Source organism: Petromyzon marinus, chromosome 31 (assembly GCF_048934315.1).
Source record: "Petromyzon marinus isolate PM22_M1 ecotype Great Lakes invasive population chromosome 31, UKy_Petmar_22M1.pri1.0, whole genome shotgun sequence".
In the NCBI taxonomy this organism is placed as follows: domain Eukaryota; kingdom Metazoa; phylum Chordata; class Hyperoartia; order Petromyzontiformes; family Petromyzontidae; genus Petromyzon; species Petromyzon marinus.
Genome location: NC_133697.1, coordinates 10,107,730 through 10,124,006, shown reverse-complemented (window position 1 = coordinate 10,124,006; position 16,277 = coordinate 10,107,730). Strand labels below are relative to the sequence as shown.

Here is a 16,277-nt window from a genome sequence, read left to right as displayed (position 1 = left end):
AGATGGGGGGGATGGCTGCCGTGATGAATCGTTGTGGTTTAAAAAGACATCTAGAGTTATGCGTTCACACACACCTACTTTCACATAGGTAGTCAGCCGGTTCTTGTATTGTTTTAGTCAGTGGTGGATAACACGCGTAAAGAAATAGGAAGATGTGCTTTCGTGGTTTTTACACACGCGTTTATTATAATCAGTTTTGATAGTGACTTGGTATGCTGCCGCTGTGGGCAGCGACAGCATACCAAGTCAATATCGGTCCTCCGCCCGCACCTCCGATTAACACGGCTGGCTACGTACGGTGGGAAAGACGTTCCAACACACGTAAGCACACTGCACTACAAACCCCAGAGGTTAGGACTTAAGATTCTCTGCCATGGCTAATAACAAGTGTCGAGTGACACCCGAAACAGTGCTACCGCACTACAGAACCGCGTGGTGAAGGTACAGTGAGGGAAAAAAAGTATTTGATCCCCTGATTTTGTACGTTTGCCCACTGACAAAGAAATCATCAGTCTATAATTTTAATGGTTGGTTTATTTGAACAGTGAGAGACAGAATAACAACAAAAATCCAGAAAGACGTATGTCAAAATGTTATAAATTGATTTGCATTTTAATGAGGGAAATAAGTATTTGACCCCTCTGCAAAACATGACTTAGTACTTGGTTGCAAAACCCCTGTTGGCAATAACAGAGGTCAGACGTTTCTTGTAGTTGGCCACCAGGTTTGCACACATCTCAGCAGGAATCGTCTCCAAGTCATTAAGGTTTCGAGGCTGACGTTTGGCAACACGAACCTTCAGCTCCCTCCACAGATTTTCTATGGGATTAAGGTCTGGAGACTGGCTAGGCCACTCCAGGACCTTAATGTGCTTCTTCTTGAGCCACTCCTTTGTTGCCTTGGCCGTGTGTTTTGGGTCATTGTCATGCTGGAATACCCATCCACGACCCATTTTAAATGCCCTGAGGGAAGGAGGTTCTCACCCAAGATTTGACGGTACATGGCCCCGTCCATCGTCCCTTTGATGCGGTGAATTTGTCCTGTCCCCTTAGCAAAAAAACACCTCCAAAGCATGTCCTTCACAGCGTAGTGTTAACAATTGTTTTCTTGGTGACTATGATCCCAGCTGCCTTGAGATCATTGACAAGATCCTCCCGTGTAGTTCTGGGCTGATTCCTCACCGTTCTCATGATCATTGCAACTCCACGAGGTGAGATCTTGCATGGAGCCCCAGGCCGCGGGAGATTGACAGTTCTTGTGTTTCTTCCATTTGCGAATAATCGCACCAACTGTTGTCACCTTCTCACCAAGCTGCTTGGCAATGGTCTTGTTGCCCATTCCAGCCTTGTGTAGGTCTACAATCTTGTCCCTGACATCCTTGGAGAGCTCTTTGGTCTTGGCCATGGTGGAGAGTTTGGAATCTGATTGATTGCTTCTGTGGACAGGTGACTTCTATACAGATAACAAGCTGAGATTAGGAGCACTCCCTTTAAGAGTGTGCTCCTAATCTCAGCTCCTTACCTGTATAAAAAAACACCTGGCAGCCAGAAATCTTTCTGATTGAGAGGGGGTCAAATGCTTATTTCCCTCATTAAAATGCTAATCAAGTTATAACATTTTTTGCATGCGTTTTTCTGGATTTTCTTGTTATTCTCTCTCACTGTTCAAATAAACCTACCATTAAAATTATAGACTGATCATTTTTTTGTCAGTGGGCAAACGTACAAAATCAGCAGGGGATCAAATACTTTTTTCCCCCTCACTGTACAACCCTGCAAGCCCCCCTACAACACCCCCTCTCCCCACCCACCCCCGTGACCAACATGGGGAAGCGTTCATACAACTGTGGGTTAAAAGTTTGTTAATTATTTTTTTACATTTATATTCTCTTGCCGGGTGCATAGAGCACTCACTATGCGCCACTGTCCACGGATCAGCTCGTCATTGACCACTGACCGTTTGGTAGAATGCACGTGCACACAAAAACACCATGGATAGCTGACCATTGCAATGCCTTTAATTAATGGGCATAAGTCAAAGTTTTCACAACACACACAAGATGCCAAGTATGATGTGGCCTAACATGAACATGGTGACAGCACTGGCACAAGATTGTGGTGTTTGCTTATTACTAGTTATTCTTTTCACATTGCGACTGAATTCACCAGTACTTATTCCACAGTTCACCTCTGGCCCGGTTACATACGTGTTCTGCACACGTGTGTGTGTGTGTGCGCGCGCGCGCGTCTAGTTCTCATCGATAGGTAAACGTGTGTTTGACTTGATGCATACACCGCATTGCGCGAGTAATAAATGCTTATTTAAAGAATAAGTGAAGTTGCCAGAGCCTCCTTTCTACGCATGACCTGCTGACACGTGTGCATTTCTACGCATCGATAACGGCTACCGATTTTTAAAAGCGACGTCGCACGGCAGCCTTTTAAATGAAGAACAAAACTCGTTATAAACGAGCAATTCACCTTGCCCCCCCCCTCGCAGTCCGGCTTAAGTAAAATGTAAGGAATATTAAATGCAGGACAATCATAATCCTGAAACGCAGGGTCGGATTTAGGGTTGGGGGTGGTGAGGGCGGTGGGGGCGGAGGGGGCTGTGGGGTAACTCAAGGAACAATTATCCAGGGCCCAAAGCTCCAGTGGACATACGGGGAAAAATATATAAATGAGTTTTATCATTAAAAATAGGACTGTTTATTCACATTATCGTTTAGTTTCATTATTTATAATACTTTGTTTATATGTTTAAGTGTAATAGGCATTTATGTGGATTATTACGGTAGCATGAATCAAACCGTTGCTCAGGGCATACTTTTTTATGGTAACCTACGTATCCTTTGTTTGCATTGGAGTGCGGCCCTGCTGCAAGGGTTGACCATTTCGTGCGTGTGTGCCCGCTGAGGGCACTTACTCTACCAGTGTGTGCAGGCCATTTCGGAAGGTCTTTGTCTTTGTAAGGGCAGGAAGAGGGGAAGGAGGTCTGTTCTGTTCTGGTTTCCCCAAGGGTAAAAGATATCGAAACACAGCGCCGTCTGGATGCGTTCCCGGCCGTCCAAGTTTCTTGCAAGACCCACCTCACTAGCTCGCATTGGCTAAGCCTCATGCACTCTAATATCCCTTCTCTCCCTCCGGACTGGGAAAGGAAGGCACCGTTCCGCTTGAAGGCTTACAATGGTTCATTTTCTGCGACGGAACGGCGATTCATCCCCCCCCTTAAAGCCTTCTCCCAGCGTGTAACGCTGCTCATGTCGCCCAAACCTTCAGATTAAAAACACCCGTGGGGGGGGGGGGGCTCACCACCACCCCCCCTACGGTGGAGATGTTTTTAGAATACCACAAGAGGAATGCTGTGCGGCTTCCGCTGTCATAGAGCATGGTGTCTTCGGCGGTCCGGTCCCCACAATAATATACCATGGCGACTTGTTCGTGGCCTTTTCACTTCAAAAGCCTCTAAGTGCTTAGCGCGACTGAATGCCCTGTGATGAAAATTCATCGTTTTTTTTGTTATCTCTAAATGACGATCACGAGTATCCCCCACACACGTACGTTCGTGTTCAATGAAACCGATTGGCTCAGAAGCACGTGGGGTGGGGGGGGGGAGAAAACACATTAACATTTTAGGCTCTGACATTCAGCGTATCAGACCTGATTGGGGGGGGGGAACTGAATAAGTGCCAGGGTCGCTGGCATGACTGGAATTGCAATTGGGTTAATTCCGGCCTCCAAGGTTTAATATCAGCTGGGTCCGGTCATCGACCTGGAAAATCTCTGCACCTGGCATTCTACATCCAGTGTACCTCTCGCTCTGGCTGTGGATACTAGTCACGTGTCTACTCCAGGTCTACTATTGACCTGAGACATTCAGCAAGAAACTAAGCCATGTCAGCCTACCTCTGCCCTTTCCACCTCCACCCACCCCCCGAAGCCACTAAGATTTTCCTCTGAGACTGCAGCCCATCGCTGCGACAGCCACTGCGTTTAAAGCGACATTAAATATTCGCACCTGACGCCTGCCCATAGTAGCGTCAATCTTCCTCTGCTTTGATTTCAAACGTCTCCTCAATTCACACGACGAACCGTCAGAGTAATCAGCACAGAATATTCTACCCCGCCTTTAACAACGTGAAAAACTGAACTGCACACGCGGAAACTTTCAAGCTAAACATTTAGCAAATTGAAAAAAACAAACACCTTTATGTTAAGGATCGGATGGTTATCGTGTTTATTATTCGCCTTTGAACGTCCGATCCATCTGCCATTTCAGCGACCATCCCTGTATGGCACAATGTCTACGCCTTTGAGTTTTCTGTCAGCTGATGATATTTAAAACGTATGGGGGGGGGAAGAAAAACCCCAATAGATTCCCAGGAAGCGTCAATGGCTTTTTCGAGCCATCGGTAAAAAGGCAAAGCCCTGCGATTTTTTTGTGCTGTGCTCATGCCACTGTTGGCGGAAGACCCTCAAACTACCAGGGTAACTCTAGAGGCGCCCCTCCCTCTAGAGGGTAATGTGGCCCACACTTCCACGCTGGCAAAGTGGCTCGGGTATGGTGGGAGCAGTGCTATCTTATCCCACTACAGGTGAGCTACTGCCCGGCTAATTGTCGAGCCTTACCCTATTAGAAATGTCCACAGCACACCAAAAGGATTATAGCCTTCGTAGAGGCTACGTGCTTTTCAATCACCTTTGTCTTTTACGGGACGTCCCATTCAATGCCGCTGTCACAGACCCCCCACTGTCGCGTGTATAATTTGCGAGCGATCGTTTAAACCGAGATAGGCAGCTTGCCCTGCCTAAATGTCTCCATTTCCCATCAACACCCACTCATGTTACCCACCCTCCTCGCTTCATCTCGCCATGAGAATTGAATTTCATTGTGACGATGCCATACGCCATGCCCATCATCGCCCCTTTATAACCCGCACAACTGAGCTCTGAAATCCACATCAGCCTTCTCTCTGCCTAAAAACGCGATTTACGTTCCTTGTTCAATTTACCGTTAATCGCTCAACATTAATCGGATCTTCATCAATTGGCGACGTCGCCAAAAAAAAGTCAGTCTTCACATTTCACAACCGCAAATTTCAACAGAGATACATCGCGTTTAAGTGACCCTTCTTTGTGCATGACGCGACGGCGAGCGCCTTCCCCAACTAAACACCGTCTTTCAGCGTGCCCACTACCCACCACCGCCGCCACCACGCTCTAGGTCTGAACGAGCGAGCTGAGCCCCGGGTAGGCTCCCGAGCGCAGCATGGCCTCCTGCACGCGCAAGCACGCCCCTGGATCGCCCACCCTGGCCGCCTCGCAGAAGAGGCGCGCGTGCTCTCTCAGCTGCTGGATGTCGCGCCGCGTGGCCGCGCTCTGCTGCAGCAGGGTCTTGAAGCGCAGCGTAGCCTCCATGAGCCCAGAGCTGTTCAGGATCTCCACTGTGTTACGGAAGCGCAAATCGTGTTGCCGCCAGTTGGGCGCCGAGTGGCGGTGCCGCCGCTGGCTCTGCCCGTTCCGCGCCTTTGGCGAAGCGGCAGCGCGGCCTGGCCACTCGTGATCACCGGCGTCATCGTCGTCGTCAACATCATCGGTGTGGTCGTAGCTGTCGCCAGCTGCTGACGGTGACGGAGGAAGCCGGAGTGGCGAGGGCAGCAGCAGGGCGCCGACGCCCGCGGTCTGGGTTGGCGTCGGGGAGCCCACGGGTACGGCATGTATGGGAGAGGCCTGTGCCGTTGGCACATGGGCAACGGCAGTGGCGTTAGGCTGCTCTGATGAAGGCGCCACCCCCAGCGCCGGCGACAGCGTCTGCTCGCAGCTGCTGCGCGCCACTCTCCTCGACGGCACCGCGAGCGGCGACGACGCGGCCGCGCTGACGTCATCCCTCTCGACCGCCGGACCGGAGGGGAGCTGGCCCCCGCCCGTCGGTGCCGCGTCCTCGATCCTCCTCTGCGGGTACGGCGCGATCTTGGGGTAGATTGTCGGTGGGCGGAGGGGACGGGCTGCGCCGGCACGCTTGCCGCTGCAGTCACCTCCGTTGATACCGGCAGCAGTGGGCTCGGCCGCGCAGCTTCCCGCTGAAGGGGTGGCAGCCAGCTGCGGCTGGATGAAGAGGAACTGGGGTGCGGGCGGTGCAGCCGCAATGCCCAGGGGCTGGGGCCAACAGGACTGCAGTGGTGCCGAAATCAACTGCGTCCCCATCAAACCCTGAACACGCAGGCACACGCATGCCACGAAGTCAGCGCTTGCTGCGCCGAGGACAGAGGCATTCGCACTGCGTTTCCATGACCATGGGGAAAGCAGGCGTATGTGACAGCTCTGTTGTCTCAGTCCCTCCCATCCCATATTCCCTTCATCCCATTCCCTTCCCTCTGTGACCACAGGGTGGAAATTGTATATTTTTTTTATAACAAGGTTTAACAGACAATTGGGTTGCGTCATAAAACCTCATTTTTTAAAATTTTCCCTTCAGGGTGGTTTGGATAAAATTGCTGAGTTCCCTTGGGAAATGGAGCCACGTAGCACATCAAAAGCGAGCCACATGGCCCATTTGGTACTCCGAAGGCTGTTAATGAGAATCTGCGGCCGAGTAGTCCAGCTTCTCCAGTGGTCAAGGGAATGTGGCATTTGACCTGCTCTGGTCCACATGGTTAGAAAAGGTTGCAACCAACTGAAATTTAACCCACTTAACCACCACTATTGTTCACTTTTGCCATGGAAAAAAATATGTTTTTAAATGTAATTAATAAGCATAGAACTTTCTTGCTAAGAAGTAATGAATAACAGGATGGAGGATGACGAGCAATTAACCGATTGCTTACTCCCCAAAACACCGGGAAAGGGATGACCTCAGGGGATTTAATTAGCTGGACTGAGCAAGCGTTTCAGTGCGGCCATCTAGCTCAGACCAGGTTAGATTTATGCATGCACATGGGCAAAGGGAGGGCCGAGACTCGCACACACCCGTGGGTTGGAAACACAAGGCCGTGACTTTAAGAAACATCCGGCAAAAGAACAGTGCTATCCACTAACCACAAATTTTGCTTGAGTCTCACAAGCGTTACTGTGTGCAGTGTGAAAATATCATTACTAGGGAGACAAAAGGCAGTTGAGTGGAGTGTCAGCCATAATAGCTGGCCACTAAATAGCATTTCAAGCAACGTATGAATGCGGGTAATTCTTGTTTTTTTTTTATCAGTCTCGTTAGACGCACCTGCCCATAGCCCACAATGTAGAAGGGCTGGATAAAGCCAGGGAAGGCCTGGGTAGGAGTTGCCGGCTGAAAGGGACCCTCCTGGGTAGTGGGTGGTGGAGCAGGCGGTGGGGCCGGTGATGGGGCGACGGTGGGGTCGGTGGCGCTGTCCGGGATGACCCGGCGCACCACACTCCTGCAATCGGAGCTCGTGTCTGTAAAGAGCAGCATATACCACACACCGACCGATGGGAAATGTTAAAAAGACTGTTTTCTATATTTATGAGACACCAACATAATAGACAAGTGTGGAAAAAAGCGTTATAGCTCAGCAGATTCCTCCACTACTACCAGGGAAACCCATACAAGTAACTCAACGGCCTACTTGCTGTACTACTATCGGCAGAACACTTTGTAACCCTGAGAATTTTACGTTGTCAGGCGATAATCTGCGTGTGATCCACCAACACTGCCTCTGAAGTGCCAAATTAGAAGCGTCACCACATCCGGCACAGACGGTAATTTGTATCTTGGTGGCCACTTATTACCATCACATCACCGTTCGTAGCACCGGCCTGGCAGAGATGGGGCAGTATCTAAATCACATGTATTTTAAATAAGTAATTTAATTACGTTTGCATTTTGTTCCTGGTATCTACACAATTCAAATTAATTTGTATCTAACTTGCATGGGACACGGTTAATTGATAATCTGTATCATTACGGCATTACTCCACAGTAATTTGTCATTTGAAGTAGTTTGCCCATCTCTCCAGCTGCCACTGCCAACTAACGACCGCCGCCACAACCGCCGTCGGTCGTTACCCGAGAACCCAGAATCCTTCTCCGCGTCGGCGGCAGCCCACCGCCGACGCTGCTGCTTGTGCGCCTCGTCATCCCGGTACGAGCCATCGTTGCTCTCCCGGTGCCGGCGCTCCTCCAGCCTAGCCGCCTCCATCGTCACGGTGACAACCGCGCTGCGGACAGAGGATTGGTTAAAACGGTAAACTGGTCAACTGCGAACCGCATTCAGAATCGATTACTTGTTGCTGCCGAAGTCAGGAAACAATAATCAGTTGCCATTGTAATATTCGTAATGAATGCACCCATTGACACGCGCCAAGTAACTGCGTTGTACTTTGGTGGTAACATTTTTTTACGTTTTTGTTGCCAAAAAACATTTTATGTACGTGCAGAAAACCGATTTTTACCTTTTTATTTCATTGCAGTTAACCAGTGATGATCAAAAAAAACCTAGTTTAAACAACCAGAAAAATATAAACACCCACACGCACAAACTGAAACCTTCTACCCACAGCCAATTTTGCTCGGAGATTAGATTTCAGCGAAGACCTTGCGTCGTGAAGTTATTTTTGTTCAATTTTACGTCACATTTGTGAGTGTGGGATGAGGAAAATACAAGCCCTAACGACACACGCACACTAGGAGCCAATAACGCCTCTCGAAGCGTCTCGTTCACATTGACCATGCTGCGAATGCCATCACCTGCCTCCCCCCCCCCATTAAAAAGAGACTGCACATCACACGGACTGATACCATCACAAATAACTATTCCTCTACACCACACAGAGCATTACTACCACACAGCAACAACAAAAACACGATTTAACACGCACACAATATACATCAGATTACACATTCCCATTACAGTGATATTTATATTATCCACGACGAAGCAAATTATTTCTTTGATTTTATGTATTATATAATTTTGCCTCGAACTGGGACCGCATATCTTAAGGGGAGGGGGAGATCCTTGCCATATGCTCGGCAGTTCAAGCAAAGCCTGACTGCTGATGACACACCGCGTGGTGAAACGGGAGTTTGCGTGTCTTGAATCAATGCTGCCGAACTCGCAGAAGACGGTGCCGCTGATGGTTTGTGTAATACTTGTGTTTTATGTGGAGAGACGGAGAAGAGTACGTGAAGGAGACACAGTTCGCTTATTTTACACGTGTGTTGAACTTCTTTGACACCGTACGTAGCCAACCGTGCTAATCGGAGGTGCAATTGTAGTATGTTATATGTTTTGATTTAAAGCTTTCGTGACTGCAGGGATTCATATTCTTGGTTCTTTCGGTAAAGTCACGTAGAAGGGAAACAATAAAATAATAAAAATAAAAACAATAACAACAATAATAAATTCGACAATAATAAATTCGACTGCAACACAAGCATCATCAGGTGTGAAACGTCGTGAGAATTTCATTTTTTTATATTTTTATTATTTTATTGTTTCCCTTCTACGTGACTTTACCGAAAGAACCAAGCATATGTTGTGTGTTTTACACAATGTAGCATGTTTGACACGTATGACTATGCACATGTATGATAATCACGTGCAAATCATTTCCCACTAACCTGCCACGACACGCTTCAGAGAAACGGGGTCATCGAGTGAACAAAACGGAGTACGGCAGGAGCGGGCGTGCTTTTAATTAAATTGAGTAGCAGCGGAGAGATGAACAAACGGACCGGAGAACATGCACGGCGGGTTAATTGCGTACCACATTCTGTTCACAAAAGTGGACTTGGGCAAAGTTGGGCTTGGGCAAAGTTGGGCTTGGTTGGCCGTGGCCCGCCGAGAGAGGGCAGACGATGGGTCAAAGGTTAATAACGCAACGTCTCGCTAACGAAGATGGATGGAGCCATGAAATTATGCCTCGTGTAACCCATTTAATTATCTAAAAACTTAACTGTTTTTTTTTGTTAGAGTGTTTATTTAAAACTGGAATGAATATGCAAAGGAGGGGAAAAATTCGGGGTCAATTCATTTTTTTTTGGGGGGGGGGCGGTTATCACAAGACATCTGGACCAGGCTGGAGAGTGGAGGCAGGTGCAGTTGTAGGTTGCGAGTTAAGAGACAGACGGCAAGCAGCAGCAGCAGCGACTTGGAGAAGCATCATCCAGCAGTGGATTGACCACGGCCGATTGTGACGACGCGTTAATAAGGACAATAACGCTGCGTGTAGACACGTGCACGTCGCACATTGCACAATGCACTTTACGGAAAACCGCGACTCGGATAGCGGATGGAGAACGACGTGAATATTCTTTGGGTCTTTCGGTAAAGTCACGTAGACAGATAGTTTCAAAGAAAATTACGAAAGAATAACACAAAACCTACGACGATCGCAACACAAGCGGTCGTAGGTTTTTTTTGCTATTTTCTTTTAAACTATCCACGTGGCTTTACCGAAAGACCCAACATTATATGAATTCCTGCAGTCGCGAAAGCTTTAAGTCAAGATTTAAAGACACGAATGATCATGTGGATTTTACATTGTAGAGTTACTCTGGTGTACGGTGCTATTTCAGGAATATTTTGATGTATTTTTTTTTCCTGGATTTTCTGTTTTGCACAGTCACACACAATCACTTTAAGATGTTTTATTGTTCGTGTTTTTGTTTTTTTGTTTGTTGTGGTTGCACCCGATTCAAGAGCCGAATGGCTCACAGGGCCATACCAACATAAATGGAACTAAATGGAACTCTGGTAAGTTAACCCTGGGTCCCTCTTGCCAACTATACTCAACAGGAGTTCTCGCACTCCACTGCTAGATGGACCAGGTCTGCCCTCCCGAACCACTCACACCGGGCGGCGTTGGGTGAAAGACATGGAGCACAGAAGTACCGTACAACGTTGGATTTGGCCTTGCTGGCAACCACGTTATTCCCCGCGCGTCCTAGAACTTGTGGTGCACAATCAAATCGCTATTCAATCTTAGCTTAATCATTACTGTACCCTGTAACATAGGAACTCCGTGGTATAAATGATACGTATTTACAATATATATTTAATACACGCATTGTGGAACAGTAAACTACCGTAGCGAATATATACATTATAAAAAAAAAACACGTGCGTTTGTTATACAAAATTATGTGTGACGCATACTTAACATCGTTGAGCACAATTGTGTAGCATTACACAGAGCACCGTATTGTCACTATAGTGTGGTCAGTTGGACATGTGTGTGTGTGTACACTCACCTTTCAATAGTGTCTGCGTCGCTCTCCCCACGTCCCCTGCCTTTTATATAAACATTTTAACCTTCCCGTACGCGATGTTTTAACCTCTCTAAACCGGACAGAATTAGACGTAATAGTGGTTTTAGCACACTGCCACAGATTTACACACACACATGCAGGCGGACCAGCAACACACACTCGCGAACACACACGCCCTAGTCACGCGGCTCCACACGCACGGCCATGCCAAATACGGACCCCGTCTCACCCCCTCGCCCGCTAGCACAGTCACGTGGGATCCGTAGCAGCGGGGTCCATATTTAGCATGAGTGATGGGGGAGGGGCCGCGGGGGGTGTAGGGGATGGTGTCGGGGGGGGAGTCTCTGTTCTCCCGCGTCTGTACGCATGCGCACGAGGAGTTAGCCCCGCCCCACGGGAGGAATGAGGGGGGGTAAGAGCTGACAGAGGTTGTTGGAGTGGCTACGGACAGTGGCTTGTTGCCGCGACCGAAGGCTGTGTTTTCACAAAGAGACAAAGGAATTTTCTATTTCAGACGTAATAACCACGTGTAATGTGTATAATGAAATGTTAATAAATAAATATTTCTAGTTGAGCTATTTTCATTGGTAATTTATTTTCAGCATAAGACCTTGTTGAAGAATTGGTCTATTCAATATATAAATAAAGTGATATTACACTTAACATCATTTGTTAAAACATTTCAAAAGATTTACTGTATTGATTTAAAAATACTTATCATTAACATACTGCAGAGAACTCTCATCTGCGGGTTCTATCCTTTCTTTTATTCAAGAATATCAGCGACTTTTTCCATAATTCTTAGCGGAACGCCACCCCATTCTGACCCTCCCCTACTGGAAATCTGTGCAAAAAAAGCTTCATAGCTCATTGTATTTCTCCAGGATAAATAAAGATTCCGATAACTGGATATTATCTGCACTTTTTCTATCCCACGAATGACGAGTAAAATCACGGACAATAATAGGATCCACAAGAATGGTCCTCAATAGCACTGCGCATTCGATGAGTTCTCCCGTACAACGCATGTATCGTATACGGCAAGTGATCTCTTAAACACGTGGTGTTCACACAACGCGTTTTCGTTATAACGCGGGTTCTTCCATTCGGGAACACTTCGCACAACGTGGAACACGCACACTGTTATAACGCAGAACGCGCACACTGTTATAACGTGGAACGAGCACACCGTTATAACGTGGAATGCGCACATTGTTATAACGTGGAACGCGCACACTGTTATAACGCAGAACGCGGACACTGTTATAACGTGGAACGCGCACACTGTTATAACGCGGAACGAGCACACTGTTATAACGCGGAACGAACACACTGTTATAACGTGGAACGCGCACACTGTTATAACGTGGAACACGCACACTGTTATAACGCGGAACGCGGACACTGTTATAACGTGGAACACGCACACCGTTATAACGTGGAACGCGCACACCGTTATAACGTGGAACGAGCACACAGTTATAACGTGGAACGCGCACACTGTTATAACGCAGAACGTGCACCGTTATAACGTGGAACACGCACACTGTTATAACGTGGAACGAGTACACCGTTATAACGCGGAACGAGCACACTTATAACGTGGAACGCGCACACTGTTATAACGCGGAACGCTCACACTGTTATAACGCGGAACGCTCACACTGTTATAACGTGAAACACACCGTTATAACGTGGAACGCGCACACTGTTATAACGCAGAACGAGCACACTGTTATAACGTGGAACACGCACACTGTTATAACGTGGAACGAGCACACTTATAACGTGGAACGCGCACACTGTTATAACGTGGAACGAGTACACCGTTATAACGTGGAACGCGCACACTGTTATAACGCGGAACGAGCACACTGTTATAACGTGGAACGAGCACACTTATAACGTGGAACGCGCACACTATTATAACGTGGAACGAGTACACCGTTATAACGTGGAACGCGCACACTGTTATAACGCGGAACGAGCACACTGTTATAACGTGGAACGAGCACACTTATAACGTGGAACGCGCACACTGTTATAACGTGGAACGAGCACACTGTTATAACGCGGAACGAGCACACTGTTATAACGTGGAACGAGCACACTTATAACGTGGAACGCGCACACTGTTATAACGTGGAACGAGTACACCGTTATAACGTGGAACGCGCACACTGTTATAACGTGGAACGCGCACACTGTTATAACGTGGAACGCGCACACCGTTATAACGTGGAACGCGCACATCGTTATAACGCGGAACGAGCACACTGTTATAACGTGGAACGAGTACACCGTTATAACGTGGAACGCGCACACTGTTATAACGTGGAACGCGCACACTGTTATAACGCGGAACGAGCACACTGTTATAACGTGGAATGCTCACACTGTTATAACGCGGAACGAGCACACTGTTATAACGTGGAACGCGCACACTGTTATAACGTGGAACGAGCACACTGTTATAACGTGGAACGCGCACACTGTTATAACGTGGAACGAGCACACTGTTATAACGTGGAACACGCACACTGTTATAACGTGGAACGAGCACACTGTTATAACGTGGAACACGCACACTGTTATAACGTGGAACGCGCACACTGTTATAACGTGGAACGCGCACACTGTTATAACGTGGAACGAGTACACCGTTATAACGTGGAACGCGCACACTGTTATAACGTGGTTTCTGAGCGGTCGATGATGAACTACTTTTTTGAGCTGCGTGGCTGAGCGGCATGATACAGAAACGCGGAATGATACAGTGACGCGGCGGCGTACCCTCGGTTGATTTTCCCAACAGCTCGCTGTTGTGTGTGCGTGCATCGCATCTCGCTAAAGTGTATCTTTATGTTAGTTATGGGGAAATTGTTTTCGCCTAACTCGGCACTGTTTCAGGAACCCATCTACCGCGTTAAACGAGGACTACCTGTGCGTTGATTTATTTTTGTCTAAATTTGGCTTATACTGCATGGAATTTTTAAAAAAAATGCATTTATTTGCTTGGCAACTCGGTTCAAACATTTCTTCGTCGATGACCAAATCACAGGGTGTGCGTCCGATCTCTTCGGATCTCAAAAGCTAAGCCATGGAAAGTGTCTTCTTTGGTTCTTTCGGTAAGGTCACGTAGAATGAGAATAAAATAATAAAATAACACGATACAATTCTCACGACGTTTCGGCCACAACGCAAGCGGCCGTCTTCAGGTGAAAGGTAACAGACCTGTCGGGACGACAGAGCTTCAAAGTGCTTACACAGGCGACCAAGCCGTGCACAAGCAGGCGCTGTAGGCAGCTGAGCGGCTACGTGGTGGGCAGCAGAGGGCAGTTACAGAAACAGCCAATTGTTCTACAGTTTCGATTTAAAGCTTTCGTGACTGCAAGGATTCATCCTCTTTGGTTCTTTCGGTAAAGTCACGTCGAATGAGAATAAAATAATTCATTGATAAAATAAAAAAAAACACAATAATATTCTCACGACGTTTCGGCCACAACACAAGCGGCCTTCATCAGGTGAAGGGGACGAGACTGTCTGGAGGACAGCGCTGATCTCAGCGTGGCTTTCTCACTCCAGCGCTGTCCTCCAGACAGTCTCGTCCCCTTCACCTGATGAAGGCCGCTTGTGTTGTGGCCGAAACGTCGTGAGAATATTATTGTGTTATTTTATTTTATCAATTTATTATTTTATTCTCATTCTACGTGACTTTACCGAAAGAACCAAAGAAGATGTTCTACAGTTATACCCCGATGTAGAGTCTCTCCCCTTTACGTCGTTTTGACAGTACGTCGTCACTTTATGAATACCACGACTTGATTTGCGTCGCCTCAACCCACGCTTACGTCGCTGAAGGCATCGTCCATCCTCTAATCGTATCCTTCGCCGCCTCAGCCTTCGCCTCCACCATCCTACCCTGTTCGTTTCTTTGATGTACGTCGTGTAGAGATTCGTCGCACCTTTCAGGATACTGTGCTAGGCGGCTACGCCTATGATCCCCACCTTTAACACGGAGTAGGGCTTTCGCGACCAATATGATTCATAATAGAGGTTTTTTTGGGGTTAGATTCCGTTAATATGTACATGTGTCGTTAAACCCGCCACCACCCGACAGCCAATTAGTAAGGTTTGTCACGTAAACAGAACGTGCCAATTCGTCACTAGTACAGCGACACCGGTGTGTTCGAGAGCCAAGCCACGACATTTACAATCTGAGTACGACGTTTCCCCAGTAGTTACAACTACCTTCATCAGGCGACAACCAGATTTGTGGAGAAGTCCACCTTTATTAACTCGCTCTGATCAGCACGGTGGACTATGGTCAATTAAAGCCCCATGACCGGCATTGCGCAGGAAGCCCCTCATCCAGCGGTTGATTGAGAAAGGTGCTGCACATCGAGATGTATGGCGTCTAAATGCGACCACGTCTCAAGACGCTGCAGAGAAACTGGGAGTTTTTTTTTAATATATAGGCCAGGGGTTGTCAACCTGCGACTCCGTAGCCGCATGCGGCTCTTTAAAGGCTGCTTCGTGACGTCTATTAAGGACCACCGTCTCGTATTCACCACGTGGCATTGAGGCGCTTGACGTTTAGAGTTGTTTTTACCTAATTCGAAAAAAATGGCTCTTCTTATTTTGGTCGCCGGCCTCTGATATAGGCAGCCATGGCCAGAAGAAAAAGACATTGAGCCTGGAATTGAACAAGGACAGGGGAGTCGACATCACAGATGGCTTGTGAAGGGGATGCAAGACTGTGGGGCCAGCAAAGGAGAATGAGCGAACTCCCACTGAGCAAAGGTCAACTTGGAGGCTTTGACAGAAGAGATGGGTGATATGAGAGCGGGGGAGGTAAGATAATGAGTGGAGAACACAGGAGTGAAATGAGAGGGGAGAGAGAGGTCGGAGAGTGCGTGGCAGGGAGCAGTGAGGTCAGAATATTGAAAACGGTGATTGGAACATTCATCTCGTATTCAATTGGGATATGATGATGCTAATGATAACAATATTCAGTTATTGAAAGTACAGAAAGGCTGATGGTTTTGCTA

At 47.7% G+C, this 16,277-nt stretch overlaps 1 protein-coding gene across 1 annotated transcript; it reads right to left on the bottom strand.

Moving 5' to 3' along the window:
• Nucleotides 1-2,001: 2,001 nt before the first annotated feature.
• Nucleotides 2,002-11,493, bottom strand: CIPC (CLOCK interacting pacemaker). The gene is made up of 4 exons (XM_032963990.2): nucleotides 11,209-11,493; nucleotides 8,020-8,171; nucleotides 7,216-7,409; nucleotides 2,002-6,209 (listed from the first exon to the last, which is right to left on the bottom strand). The coding sequence occupies exons 2-4, from the start codon at nucleotides 8,150-8,152 to the stop codon at nucleotides 5,220-5,222; spliced, it is 1,317 nt and encodes a 438-aa protein (XP_032819881.2). The 5' UTR covers nucleotides 8,153-8,171; nucleotides 11,209-11,493; the 3' UTR covers nucleotides 2,002-5,219.
• Nucleotides 11,494-16,277: the final 4,784 nt, after the last annotated feature.